General features: G+C 39.7%; 1 protein-coding gene across 1 annotated transcript in view; it reads left to right on the top strand.

The window, feature by feature from the left end:
• Nucleotides 1-15,628, top strand: part of itfg1 (integrin alpha FG-GAP repeat containing 1) — a 190,447-nt gene that overhangs the window by 31,336 nt on the left and 143,483 nt on the right. The window contains exon 8 of the mRNA XM_033622339.2: nucleotides 11,201-11,285. Coding sequence (XP_033478230.1) covers nucleotides 11,201-11,285 — 85 coding nt within the window. The remainder of the gene's footprint in view (nucleotides 1-11,200; nucleotides 11,286-15,628) is intronic.

The raw sequence follows: 15,628 nt of genomic DNA, 5'->3' as shown, positions 1-15,628 counted from the left end.
TCATTTAGTTTAACCTCTGCCAAGGATGTGTTTTCAGCCCTTTTTGTTGTCTGTCTGTTTGATAGAATGATTTTATCAAAAACATTTGGTGGAAAGTTTGGCCAAGCAAAAAGTGATGCGTCAGTCTGCGGGTCAGTTGGTCGACCACTTCTCTCTGGGCTAAAATCTCTCGACAACTATTTGATGGATTGCCATAACGTTTTGTACAGACATTCATGATTCTCAGAGGATGAATCCTACTGACTTTGGTGATCCCCTGACTTTTCTTCTAGCAAAGCCATGTGGTTGACTTAAGTTTTTATTAAAATACCTCGACAACTACAAGATGAATTCCATTGAAATGTGATAGGAAAAGCATGGTCCCCAAAAGATGAATTATTTCTAACTTTTATCCACTGATCTTTTGTGTAGCGCCATGTTCAGCTCAAAACTTCTGTTTATCAAAAACTTTGGTTTATGACATTACATCAACCTCAGCTGTATTAGTGTTATTGCTAATACACAAATATTAGCATGCTAACACCATAAACTATGATGCTAAAAATATACCTGCCAAACATCAATATGTTAGCATTATCACAAGAGCACGTTAGCCTGGTGACATTTGATACATTGATTTAAAAAATAAAAAATTATGACACATGTACATGATGACTGACTGTGTAAAATGATCTGGATCTGGATGTATATGCAAACTAAAATTTTCTTAACATTTTATATTATTGAAATAACGAGTTTTTAGGGTTGTGCAGCGTTGGCAAAAGTCTCCACTTGCAGAATGCAGAATGCTTATTGTTTGAACTGTGAGCCTCTGTTTATCTGCTGTAAAACAAAGTACAAAATGTGGAATTAGCATGTAGATGACAATTAGATTGGTAGAAATAGGAAGGCATTTGACATCAAAGGTTTGTTTTATGTGTGTAAGGAAACAGAGGTTATCTCCTTAAACTCACAACAGGCCTGATACAAAGTGTGTAATTGTTTCAATAGCAGATCTAGATATGTTTCACCCCTGACTCTATGTGGAGTGATCTTTTGTTTGCTTTGTGTTTATTGTGTTTTTGTATTTATTCATAGTAATGAATTTATCATTCAATGTTTTATTACTTCTTCTCTTTGTAGGATGGGTCAATATCTTATTCAGTGTCATTTGACATTTAGTGCAGTGTGCCAACCACCATTGATTGATAAAGTTTCATTGTTTGATGAAGTGGATCTTTTAAATCCTACTGGAGCAGAGTGTAGAGCAGAGATTCTAGGAGCAAGACAAAGTGAACACATACTTGGTGACAGACCGAATGAGTTTTTGCCATGTCAGTAAAAACCAGGTCCCCTGCAGTTTACTTTTATCACTCTGTCTCATTCTGTCCTTTGGCTCATGAAGAAACCCAATCCCTTCCCGTCATTCTGCCAAATTTCACTGTTCTTTTTCCCCTCTTTCCTTACATGCACATACAAGTGCTAACATCCAAACACACTTGAATAAATTCCAAAATGTTGTTCATCCAAAGTCACATGACATATACATGGCCATGGCTGCACACGCACATACTCACGCATATATACACAAACAGGTTTTCCAGCATCCTCAGAGCATTAGACCCCTGTTAATCCCGCTACGGTATTCGGTTCAATGCAGCTGCATCACTCGGTCACAGGCCAGCACACTCCTCTTTCTCTAGCACTCTGTTTTAATTACTTTTCTCTGTTTTCTCTCCCCCTAAGTCTCCTTCCATCCCTCCCTGCTCCTCTGTTTTCGTGCGATTACACAGGAGAAGGCAGTCCCAAAGGGGGGGCAGGTTGAGACAACAAGCTGCAGAGATGAGTGAAAAGAGGTGTTTTCATTGGCCGTCAAGTAGAGCCAAGGGGTTTTAAAGGTCAATTCAACAAAGGCTGATAATATAATAATTTAGTTTATTTGTAAAGGATAAACTGATGCCTCTGGTCATATACACATGCATATAAATATACTGCAGTGTGTTACATCAACACATCAGGATTTTGATATTCGGTCTCTCTTTTTATGATCTTTCATACAAAGAAATATACACTGTCACATCAACCCACATGCTTTAGCACCATATCACAGAAACAGGGCTAACCATACAAACATACAGGGACTTGATGTCAAATTACATGGAAGAATAAGAATAATTTAAAGTGTCTTTTTGAAATGTTGCTTCCCTGGACCGTGGGGTGTTTTTCTGTTTTGCAAAATAAAACAATGAAATGGCCACCTGCAAAATAGCTCATTTCATGCTAATTTGGCAATGTCATAACTATTACAAATGTTCCCTTTGGCCTTCCAAGCATAATATGCACATAATAGAGTGGTTATATGAGCTCATGTAGGTCTTACCTCATAGAGGGCAACAAAATATCATGACTTTGCATGAAAAAATATTTACATCCAGACATTTTTTTCCTTTTCATTATTATTATTATTAAAGTTGTGCATTGATTATGACACTAAGGCTTATGTCTCTGGATTCATCAGGATCATTTCATAGGATTTGTGTCTCATACAGCCTGTTTTTATAATACTTTACTATATTCCATGTGTGTTTTCATCTGAAAACACACATGGAAATGAAATATGAAATATTAATACACTGTATGTCTGCAGTCTCACGCACTACTGAGTAGATCAGACCCTTAATCCCACTGTTCCCAGCACAAAAAAAAAACAATTTATCCCAAATATCATGCACCACTGCACAGAACTTCATACACCATACACGTTTGACACCAGCATTAGCGTCAATCTGCGGCAGGCTGGTTCGCTTTGTTGTTGTTAGCCATGTTAAAAATCTGCCAGTTGCTCCAGGATAGACTCAGTCCCCTGCAATTTTTGTGAAAATGTCTTCTACTGCCACGACCGTGCATACCAGTATGTCATTTCACTGCAGTGTTTGGTGTGGTTGTGTGTGTTGGGAATGATGTGAACAGAAGGGAAGGATAATAACAAGACCTGTAATCCTTTCGTCTTCACACATCAATCAGCTGTCACACACAGACACTGTTTTAATCATGACATCTTGCAATCAGGCAACCAGCAGCAGTCAATCAAACTGGCTAAGATCTCATCCTCGATGCATAGAGAGTTAACACCCCGTTGCCACATCTGTGGGTGCGTCTGCATATGTGTGTGTGCGATTGGAAGCTTTTGATCTAATTGACTCGAGTTGATTCTCCCTGCTTTAGAAGAGATCAGCTTCAAAGTGTCATTTTCTTTTGCATAGGTCAGATGAACATGCACGCATGCATTTAAGAAAGCAGAAAGGTATTACATAAATGTTGTCATTTGGTTGACTAAACATTTTTTTTTATTTACATAAATTATTCATAAATTATAAGATAAGTAACTTCAAAGCATCTAAGGAAATATTTAAGAATCTATTTATTTTAAAGGCTCTCCATTTGACATTCAGAATGTTAATATAGCAGAAAACCACTAGCTGTTTAATGATAAAGTGGAGTAATGGTGTCCTGAGCAGAGAACAAAGTCGTGCTTCCTCTTTATGTTGTAATCCAAGCTTCTTTGTTCTTTGTTATGTTAGCAGGTCTAGCCATGCGTGCATGTTGTGCATGTGAGTCCCTGTGTGTGTATCCTACATGCTAACCAGTCACCCACCTGCTCTGCGATCCACTCATGCTGTGGTCACTGCTGATAATGCTGGCCCGACCCAAAGTGGTGGAGCGGCATTGTTGCAGAAGCTGAACACCCAACCTCCAGTTACCCCTACATTAGCTCTGTCAGCATTGTTGCCGTTGTTAGTACTGTTTGTACTGTTGGCACTATTAGCTGCTAACTGCCCGCACAGCCACCTCCATGTTGAGAGCTGTGTGTGGACAATCTCTGAATCCTATATATTCAGAACATTAGTTCTTTTCTACCACATATGTACACTGTGTGTGTGTGTGTGTGTGTGTGTGTGTGTGTTGCACTCCTTCTTGGAAGATTTGTTTGTGCATTCAATACACATGTTTACAGAACCAATAATTCTTTCCAAATTGAAACAAATAGGTTTGGGTTACAAACACATTAATCCACTGCCAGCAGTACCCTGAATCTTTGGCTGATGGACTTGGCCCAATTAAATCACCAAAATAAGTGCCTCTAAATTTCTGCCTCATCAGCATTCCATGCGTCAAACATGATGCAAATGATTAACCTCTAAAAGCACAATTTGTGTGCCGTAAATAATTGAAATTAAATGTGCTCTAATATTGGGCTTCATTTAGCCTGAATCTGCACAGTGCCCTGCACAGCATAAAACAACTGCTGTAGCTTCTCAGGTGAAATAATGTGTTCAGTTTGACGTCTTAAGTCTTAACCTAGTGGTAGACTGCAGTTTTGTACATGCAGCGCTTGTTAAAACAAACAAATGGACTTTAAATGCTATTAAATGTTTTCTATGATTTGTCCACATATCCAGTGGGCAATCAGTTTTCTGGTGCCAATTCACAGCAAATAACTACTGCAATAACCTCATTATGATTTTTAGGCATTCAGTCACAGTCAGCACTATTTAGGCAGAGTATGATTAGCAGACAATGAAAATAAAAAATAAAGCCTTATGACATTCAGAAATAATGACTACATTTACCCTCAGAATTGCTTTAAATGCAACCCTTGCAGTGACTTTACTGTAAAAGTGCATAAACTTATCTGGAAAATCAAGATAACTGTTGAAGCCTTGAAGTAATAATCGTGCAGTTTATTTTTCAGTCAGTTTATTTCCTTATTCTGCTCACTTGCCCTCTCTCACACACACATAAACCACAAATTTAATAGTGAGTGTGTGATGATATTTTCTTTGCCGTTTACTCACAATGGCTGTTGCCGCTCATACTAACTATCCACTTCCTAAACAAATAGATTTTTGTCCTCCAGAAACATAAAACCCATCTTTTGGAAAAGACATTTTCTCCTAAGGAAAAACCTGCCTGGCTCCAGACTATAACATTTACCAATAGTCAGGATAAGATGTTCCAGTCCCTCTGCCACAATCAGGATTAAGCAGTCCTGCAGAAGCCCCATTCAGATGTCAAAATATTGATGTACTAACTGACCTAAAGGGAACTTCAGGCCACACCATCATAAATCTACTGGACCATCACACTGGCAGCACTATTCATTAGTCTCCTAATCTAAATGTCTCAGGGTGGAGTCGGGGCCTTTGAGTATGAGGCTGTCATTAGGATGATCAAGTGGGCACTTTCTCTGACAGTTGTCTGGAAGAGTTAGACCTACAACATGTCCAGAGGGCTAAACAACATTTCAGAACTCCTCTCAAACAACATTCTCAACTGCCAGCTGACTTTACCTGTGCCTGGGGCCTATGCCTACACAATATCAGCCCACAAATGGTGCAATAGGCCTTTTTGACGGAAGACATGTTGAGATGTCACAGTGGTATTGTGCATGCTGGCTCACTGTCACAAAAAGTCTATGTTTGAGCACTAAATGCATGTGTTCTTTTTTATGGACTAAGAACCTCAAGAGCTAATAGTCTAGTCATTTGTGTTTCATTTAACCACACAAAAAGACATACTATGCAAGATTTGTCGGTTTCTTTTTGTAAACACAGCATTCAAATTCAGCCCCCTCCTCCCTACACTGCTTATATGTACACTGCAAGCTACTATTGCAGGAACATTGCATTTGTTACAGTAGAAAAGTCAATGCTTTAGCAAACTAACAGCCAACCTCCAGCACCTGTCCAACAGAAAACAGTCCAACTCTTTGTTGCTCGTTATCCCCATCATGTCCTTTAGTATTCGCCAAAGTGAAATTTTGAAACAATTTTTGTCCGCTTGGCGGTTGGTCTAAATATTTGCATTTGAATGATGATTGAAAAGAGATTATGTTTGTACTAGTCTGTACATTGCTTTTGCTTTCTCCTACATAGTACACATTTCTGTCAGTGGCCAATGTAAAACAGCTTGTAACTTTGATTAAACTGATATGGAGGATAGTGTGAAATAGGCATGGATGGTTTCCTTTTTTTTTCATACTGTCCTCAAATTTCAGCAAGGTATACAGTATATGACCGTATTAGTGTCACCCCCTCTACAAAATGTCAAGAAAGGTAGAATGTTGACACCTATTTCCCTGATTAAACAGAGAAATGTTTTTCTCTCTGAATTCAAGTTTCTCTTTTTCTCTGAACCAAGACTAGTCTAATTGCTTCATTAACTCATCGTAAAGCACACTTCATTCAAACTTTTAAAACAATCACCAGCTGTTGAAATTAACTCTTAATTCACCAAGTTAGATGTAAAAAAATGCTGCTTTTCCTTGTCATTTCTCTGTGCCATTGTTACTGTTTACAGTCCTATGACGTCATCCCCACCCCTCACAGTCACCATGTCATCCGTTCAGCTGTTTGTTCCACCACTTAAGACTAACCTCTTATGGCGTGTGTTGTGCACTACATCCAATGAGTTTAATAGAAAGAGGAGCTTCTGTATTTTTACAGTATTGGAAATCAAACTGTTGGGATTTCTAAATACCCTATACCATAATACGGTGATACCACCCAAGCCTAGTGTGAAAGACAAGCTTTTGACCTTGTATGCAATGCACTCTGAATAGTGATATTGCCAGTTGCACTTGGACTCACTGACCAGTCAGTTAAAGTTATTTGGTTTTCATTCTGGGAACTACTGATTGTGCCAAAATAAGATGATGATGAGTTTCCTGGCGAGAAAGTGTTAGATGTCATTTTGTACAGTCACATGTTCACTTTTGATAAGTTATGTTTATACAAGGACTTCCCTCTGCCATTAAATTGGAGTGTACAGTACAGGCCAAAAGTTTGGACACACCTTCTCATTCAATGCGTTTTCTTTATTTTCATGACTATTTACATTGTAGATTCTCACTGAAGGCATCAAAACTATGAATGAACACATGTGGAGTTATGTACTTAACAAAAAAAGGTGAAATAACTGAAAACATGTTTTATATTCTAGTTTCTTCAAAATAGCCACCCTTTGCTCTGATTACTGCTTTGCACACTCTTGGCATTCTCTCCATGAGCTTCAAGAGGTAGTCACCTGAAATGGTTTTCCAACAGTCTTGAAGGAGTTCCCAGAGGTGTTTAGCACTTGTTGGCCCCTTTGCCTTCACTCTGCGGTCCAGCTCACCCCAAACCACCTCGATTGGGTTCAGGTCCGGTGACTGTGGAGGCCAGGTCATCTGCCGCAGCACTCCATCACTCTCCTTCTTGGTCAAAAAGCCCTTACACAGCCTGGAGGTGTGTTTGGGGTCATTGTCCTGTTGAAAAATAAATGATCGTCCAACTAAACGCAAACCGGATGGGATGGCATGTCGCTGCAGGATGCTGTGGTAGCCATGCTGGTTCAGTGTGCCTTCAATTTTGAATAAATCCCCAACAGTGTCACCAGCAAAACACCCCCACACCATCACACCTCCTCCTCCATGCTTCACAGTGGGAACCAGGCATGTGGAATCCATCCGTTCACCTTTTCTGCGTCTCACAAAGACACGGCGGTTGGAACCAAAGATCTCAAATTTGGACTCATCAGACCAAAGCACAGATTTCCACTGGTCTAATGTTCATTCCTTGTGTTTCTTGGCCCAAACAAATCTCTTCTGCTTGTTGCCTCTCCTTAGCAGTGGTTTCCTAGCAGCTATTTGACCATGAAGGCCTGATTGGCGCAGTCTCCTCTTAACAGTTGTTCTAGAGATGGGTCTGCTGCTAGAACTCTGTGTGGCATTCATCTGGTCTCTGATCTGAGCTGCTGTTAACTTGCGATTTCTGAGGCTGGTGACTCGGATGAACTTATCCTCAGAAGCAGAGGTGACTCTTGGTCTTCCTTTCCTGGGTCGGTCCTCATGTGTGCCAGTTTCGTTGTAGCGCTTGATGGTTTTTGCGACTCCACTTGGGGACACATTTAAAGTTTTTGCAATTTTCCGGACTGACTGACCTTCATTTCTTAAAGTAATGATGGCCACTCGTTTTTCTTTAGTTAGCTGATTGGTTCTTGCCATAATATGAATTTTAACAGTTGTCCAATAGGGCTGTCGGCTGTGTATTAACCTGACTTCTGCACAACACAACTGATGGTCCCAACCCCATTGATAAAGCAAGAAATTCCACTAATTAACCCTGATAAGGCACACCTGTGAAGTGGAAACCATTTCAGGTGACTACCTCTTGAAGCTCATGGAGAGAATGCCAAGAGTGTGCAAAGCAGTAATCAGAGCAAAGGGTGGCTATTTTGAAGAAACTAGAATATAAAACATGTTTTCAGTTATTTCACCTTTTTTTGTTAAGTACATAACTCCACATGTGTTCATTCATAGTTTTGATGCCTTCAGTGAGAATCTACAATGTAAATAGTCATGAAAATAAAGAAAACGCATTGAATGAGAAGGTGTGTCCAAACTTTTGGCCTGTACTGTAGATATATATCAAAATCATCATGTGCATGTTGAACCGGTTTTACATTTAAACAGTAATTGGCTTGCACACAATAGCAACCACAGCATTTAACCACATATTCACACACAGCCCCCAACCCATACAGTACTTATACATAATGTATATGTTGCTCTCTCTGACTCAGTCCTTGCATCTGTCTCACCCTCTCTCTCTCTCCCTGTCTTTCCTACTCTCTCTCTGTCCCTCTCTTTCTCATGAATCACTAATGTGGGTATCAGCAGGCAACAGTTCCCCACTGCACAGAATCACATCTGCTCTCACACACACACACACACACACACACACACAAACACACACACATATGTCAAACACACCCTCTTTTCCCCCACTAATATGCTTATCTCCTCTCATTCTTCCTTGCCCTCTGTAAAGGGCACACACATCGGTGGCATTCAGTGTGTTGAAACACTCACGCCCATTGTTTTCTTTATAAGCCAATACTGTATATCGACATCAAGACACAAGTAAACCTGAGTTGTCGTCTTATGTCAGGATATACTGCAGCACTATCTCAAACGCAGAAGTCCCTTGACAGCTTCCTGTTAAATCAGTGCGTCCGGTGTGTGCTCAGACCATTGACTGACATGGCCTGAGTTCATTAAAGATTTACAAGACAACTAAAAAATTAAAACAATTGCATCTGAAATGAGTAGATAATTAAGTGATTAATCAGTCGGCAATTAATCTGCAACTTGGAACTCATTTAGCAGCTGAAGTCATTTAGGTCTTATCCAGCTTCTTAAATGTGAGGATCTGCTGTTTGTCCTTACCTGACATTATAGTCATTTTAATATCTTTGGGTATTGGACTATCGAAAAGACAAAGCAATTTGAAGACATTACCTTGTGTTCTGGAAAATGGGGCATCTTTCACAATTGTCTGATGTTATATGAACCAAACAATTATTTGGTTAATTGAGAAAATACTTGATAAATGAATCAATATAAGAATAACTTGTTGAAGCACTAAAATTAATTTGCGTTGAAGGATTTGTCTGTGTATACACTTTACTAATTGAAAAATATTAGACAACAGTTTTAACAGTCACTAAATGAAGTGCATTTTTAAGCAAAAAAGGAAAATAGTTGCTGGTTTCTTGGTTGATTTTCAAATGGGAGGATTTGTTGTTGTTCTTAAAAGGGTACTTCACCAATTTTCAACCAGCTTTTTAACAAAAAAGTGTGGGTACCATGAGTAAATGAACTCTGGTAAACTTCCCCTCCATCTAACCAGTGCATAGATACCCAACCTTGCCCACCAGCAAAACTCCGCCGGATGACGTGAATTATATCATCAGGGTGGCTGTTGTTCAAACTTCTGCATTTTCATGTTGCCCACCACCCATGCCACAACCCCGGACACAAAGAATGTAGAAGCAGATCAAGAGGCAGACCAACCCCTTTCTCTCGCTTTCTCAAACTGTAATTCCAATCAAAGGGTACAACTAGGCAGCGCTGATCAAATATACGTCAAGATTATGTTACTGTATTGTCTATTTCTTGCCTACAGTGTTTTCAGAAACATATTTTCATGCCATGTTTGTTTAGCTGTAATAGCAAGAGATTGTGAACAGGAAGTGTGCCCTATACTGTTTCCAACGGTAAAACTAGGCAGCGCTGATCAAATATAAGCCAAGATTCTGTCACTGAGTTGCCTATTTCTTTTCTCAAATGTTTTTATAAACATGCCTTAGCCTACTGTTTAACTGTAAGAGATCAAGATCATTCCTTGCCAGCCGGCCACCATATTTTCAAACAAACATGTTTGCATTAAGTCACCCACCAGTGGGAGTGTTTATTGGTCTGGTGCCGTACTGTGCATTCTGGTAGGTCTAGGTTTTCTCCCTCTTGAGCAGATGTATCCTTTTTTTCTGTTTTCTCTGGTTCTGTAACACCAATCGCAAAAGTATGTGCATCTGTCTTCTGCGTAGACATCCTGGTTTTATTAAAAGGCCATCTATCCAGTGGTGAAATACTCTTTTACTTACTTTTTTACTTTAACTGTTGGTTAAATATACAAGTTCGTAATAGTACAATGTTACCTTGGGCTTTGAGGACATGTGGTAATGTTTCTTAGACTTTATAGATGAAATGATTAACCAACAAACAATTAATAATCCATAATGGAAATAATTATAGACTATGCAGCCCTAATATAAATGAATGACACTGAAAATTGTACTCAAACTATTGTAAAACTGTTGTAAAACACCAAATAAACTGGTTTTAAACATATATTATGTTTTCAATTTCCAGTGTGTTGCATGAGTAAAATGTTTTTTGTAGTTAAAAACAGAATTCAGAATTTTAAAAACACTGTGTCATCATCTGGTTTTCAGATTTTTGTAGGACAAATGCTATCGCTGAATGCTGCCATTTATTATACATTATTTGACTGTGGAAAGTGTTCATACAGTCTGCTGCTGTAAATGTTTCTGGCAGCTTGAAGCATCTGCTAGAAAATATATGCATTTATGCGTTAAGTGTTTGCACATGCATGTACTTGTCATGTTTTTGCACAAGCATAGACGCACACAAAAGCCATCCTTTGTTACTGCTCTTTTATAGTGAATTTCAGGCCCAATGAACCTTGGTCCTGCATTGGAAAAGAACCGAACCATTATGCTAACCATTATTCATCAATTCTGTATATCTTTATGCCTCACATTCCTCTCCCTTCTCTCTCTCTCTCTCTCTCTGTCTGCATAATGGTGATTCTGTCAGGACGGGAACTTCACCAAAGTTGAGAATATCATGCTAGCAGATCCACCTGCCAAGACTGTCGGGCAGTCCTCCTTTGTCGACTTTGGTGAGAATGACTTGTCATTTGCTGTAATTTTTGACTAACCTTGTATGTTCGTGTGTGATTATGGCAGATTAACAGAGAGATCTATTTTAAACTTGACACTTGAATTCACCATGGGGATTTTGATTGTAGTTGGAAGGACTCATATTGTAAAAAGAAAGAAAACACAGGAAGACGGTGTGTGAACACTCTCACGATCTCAAGATGCTTAGAAAACCTCTGAAAGTAGTCTGAGTTGTACTGGGCCAGATTATACTCAAAAGTGTCTGGCCCCTCGTGTGTGTGTGTGTGTGTGTGTGTGTGTGTGGGGTGTGTGTGTGTGTGTGTGTGTGTGTGTGTGTGTGTGTGTGTCAGATCCATTCCTCTCCTAAGTCCTTTAAGCTCCCTCTGCATTTGAAGCTGTGTTGCTTCAAAGGCTTCCAAATAGGACTGTCTGGTCTTTTTGGCTTTGGCATTTTCACTACAGCTCTCTCATCACATAACTTTCTTTCCCTTCACACACACACACACACACACACACACACAAGCACTAAATGCTCACCCCTTACCAGGCAGGCTAATCTCACGCGTGCACATACTGTCACAAACATACACTCCCACACAACGCATTCTGATACACACACTCAATCCCACATAGAGCCAGATTTTTTGTGAACATCTTATCCCCTTAAACAATCTTGGCCAGTAGTATTCATTGTTCAGCTCAGTTTTACATTCATCCTCAGCAAATCTCCACTGGCTCTCTAATCTCCAGGCTGCAGCCCGTGCACCACAAAGTGGCCCCTGGTCGCTCTTGTCAGAGCTACCACCTCAGTCAGGGAGGGGGGGAGTTGTGGCGGCTTTTTAGGCTTGTTTTAGAAGCTAAATACCATTTGGATTAACAGTCTGATGGTGTACAACAGTCAAGTAAAATGAGTAATTTCTGTATAAAAATCTGAATGAGTAATATTCCCCCTTCCCTCGGGTTCTGCTGTGGCGATTGCCCTGAACAATGCGCTGTACCTCAGGCCGCTAAAATGAAGCTGGTCAGGTGCCAGAAGTAGAAAACTAGTTGTACTGAGCACCTTCCTGTGGCATTGTGAGTAACTCTGAGCACATACTATTGGCTGCTTGAGACGAGTAAATAGTGTTCCAGGGCCTAAAGCCAGAGGTAAGCTATTCTTAGCTTTATAGTGAGACTGTGTAACTTTTGATCAACAGCGCCCACAGTCATCAGAAATGGCAATTCTTGGATAGTTGAATTTCCCTACAGTTTAACTGAAATGTTCATCTGTGACCTACTACAATGTAGAAACAGTAGTGTGAGGAAAAGTCAGAGTCTGCAGAATGGCTCAGTAATGTCACAGCAATAACACAGAGGTGACATTACAATGTGTATCTAAATTTTGCTAACATCAGCCAACATCATCTAACGGTCATTTCACCATCCAAGTAAGGGCCTGGTCACAGCAAAAAGTGGCACAGCAAAATTCATCCTTAACTACAAAATCTGTGGCTATAGAAGCGTGAGAACATAGAGGCTACTTGGAAGGCTAGGTGGCAAACTACAATTGCCAACATTTTTCATGCAAAGAAATACTCTCTGTGATGTCCAGGGCTGTACCTGCAAAATTATGTCCATCAAATTGGACTTAGCTGCAATGATTATTCAACTATTTTTTACTTTTTTATCTGCTCTGACAATAGCCATGGCTGGTGGCATTTTGTTTTATCTGTTTCTTCTCGTGAATGTGATATCTCAGGAACACCGTGAGGGAGTTTCTTCAAATTCGGCTAAAATGTCCACTTGGACTCAAAAACGAACTTATTAAGTTTTGGTGGTCATAGGTAAAGGTCAAGGTGACCTTGACCTTGTATGTGTCATTCTTGTGAACGTGATATCTCAAGAACACCTTGAGGAAATTCAATTTATTTATTTGGCAAAAATGTCCACTTGGATTCAAGAATGAACTGTATAGAATTTGGTGGTTAAGGGTCAAGGTCACTGTGACTTCATAAGACATGTTTTTGGACATAATTCAAGAATTCATATGCTAATCATGACAAAATTTCGCACAAACGTCTAAAAGGGTAAAATAAGATAAGATAAGATACAAAAATGACGAAAGGATGACATTTTTTATCAAGAGGTCAAAAGTCAACTTAACTGTGACATCGTAATGCTCTGCAAAACCACTATTCTGGCCATTACTCAACGTCAAAACCCAGGAACAGAAGGGGAGACATTTGGTCGGATGCTGAGCTGGTGACACTAGTCTTAAGTAGCCATTTTAAAACTGTTGCTGGTTGTATAGGTCTTCTGTGCTGCAGGGTGGACAATGTGTATGTGTATGAACTGGTTCATGGGGGCATGCAACCATGGGGCGGTAATTTTAGTGTCTATAGAGTTTCAGACTTTGAAGGAATTTGCAATAACACCTTGTGCCGACACAAGATATCAAACAAAAGTCAGAGACTGTATCGTTTTAAGTCGCTGTGAGAAAGTAATGTTACCGCTCCTCAGGAAGACTCACCCTGCAGCTACACCTTGGGACCAAAACATCCCAAGAAGTACACTGCACACTGACTTGACAAAAACAAAAAAAGGAACGACTGCTCAACCTGAAGAGTATCAGTCAACCGAGAGGTCTCCGACTGATGATTCAAATTTACGACTTTCAGGAGGCAGCCTTAGTCAGTATCATATCATATTCTTTCTTGCAGCAGTGGTCCTTGAGAGAGGGAGGCTAAATAGTTTAAAATATGCACATTTTCAAAACAGTGTTCTCAGTAATTCAGGAGGAGCAACATGGGAATGCTTAATGTCTGGGGGGGAACACTGCAGTGCTTCCACTTGTGTGACCACACATTTCTTCTGCTGTATCGATTCTGGACAACCAAACCCACATGGAAAATGTGTCGTTTCCAGTGTACCAAAAGTTTTTTACCAGGGAAGACCAAACAGTGAATACTTAATCAATAAGCAATTCAGAATCACTGTATAAAAATGGTATTACTTTGATTATGTCTGAAAAGTATGATAAAAATCAGATGTAGTATCCTAACAACCTTTCAGTCTTGTCTGTTTTGTTGCATTTGTGTGTTTTTTTTTGTTGCCTTTTTCAGTTGTTTTCTCTTGTAGCAAAAAGACCCTTTTTTCATTTTGTCAGTGTGACCTTATCACTTAGTTTGAGCTATGCGCTGTCATTAGCTGTGTAATGTTTGATGCATTTTTAATTAACTTTTGGGCTCGTGTGGCACCCGTACACATGAGCAAACACACAAAGACACACACAAGCGTGCACACAGAGCTTCACACTGATAAACACATCCTTATTGGCAAGATTAATCTGTTAATCTCATTGCAGATAGGGGTGTCCATCAAATATTTAGTGAACAAACTTCCCTTTCCTAAATTGGCAATAATGTATGAGCCAGAGGGGAAATGACCTATATGCTGTGGGTGTGTGTGTATGTGTGTGTCATGAGGGAATCTGTCTCACAGCGTGTGTTTGTGTAATTTGCTGGCGAGTGTGTGTGTGTTTAATTCATCATCTCTGGGGGCGGCGACCTTTTTTTGTTTAAATCTTGAGCTTATCTCGACAAAACTTTTTCATTTCTTTAATCTTTTTCTCTTTTTTTTCCTCTTCCTCCTTCGGCTCGGAAATGTCACTTCAAGACGTTGCCCTCGTTAGCTGGGGATTGAAGCCTTTGAGGGTCACGCTTCTAATAATCTGCCAAATTCCGGGAGAGAGATGCCTTGCAGAATATAACGTCTCTTATTTTTGTCCCGTTTTGTCTTCTCCACTCAGCCCCTCCTCGGCTGTCACTGTCTATCTTTATTTCTCTTGATCTACTGTATATCTGCTATCTATGGCTTACTTGCTTTCATGCTCTTCTCTTTCTCCTCCCTCTATTCTTTATTGAAACAGTTTTTGGTGTCACTCTCATTATATTGTCGGAGAAAGGCTCTGTAGTGACCCACTATCAACCCCTATATCCTCTTAAGCCCCTGTCTTTTTCATAAAAGCTTCTCTATCAAATTTGTTTAAGAGATAGAGAGATTATTGTTTTACAATATATAGAACAATGTTATCCAACACTGTGTAGAGAAATTATAATATGGTGTGATAAGCAAAAGTTGATTAGGTGATTACAGTTGAGGCCAGTTATCATCAGACACACTGTATCAGTTAGTGTTAATCTGAAACACATATGTCTTAAGCCCTATTCGGACGGGATTAGTTTTACATAGGTACGTGGGGTAAAGTAATAATTACAAGAGATTTTAGTCCCGTCTGAATGTGCCATGTCAGTAATCATTACCGCACGTTGTCAGTAAAGATTACCGCGACTTTCACCTTCTG

This window comes from Epinephelus lanceolatus, chromosome 2 (genome assembly GCF_041903045.1).
Source record: "Epinephelus lanceolatus isolate andai-2023 chromosome 2, ASM4190304v1, whole genome shotgun sequence".
NCBI lineage: Eukaryota > Metazoa > Chordata > Actinopteri > Perciformes > Serranidae > Epinephelus > Epinephelus lanceolatus.
Note: the sequence above shows the minus strand (reverse complement) of the source record. Positions and strands in the feature narration are given on the sequence as shown.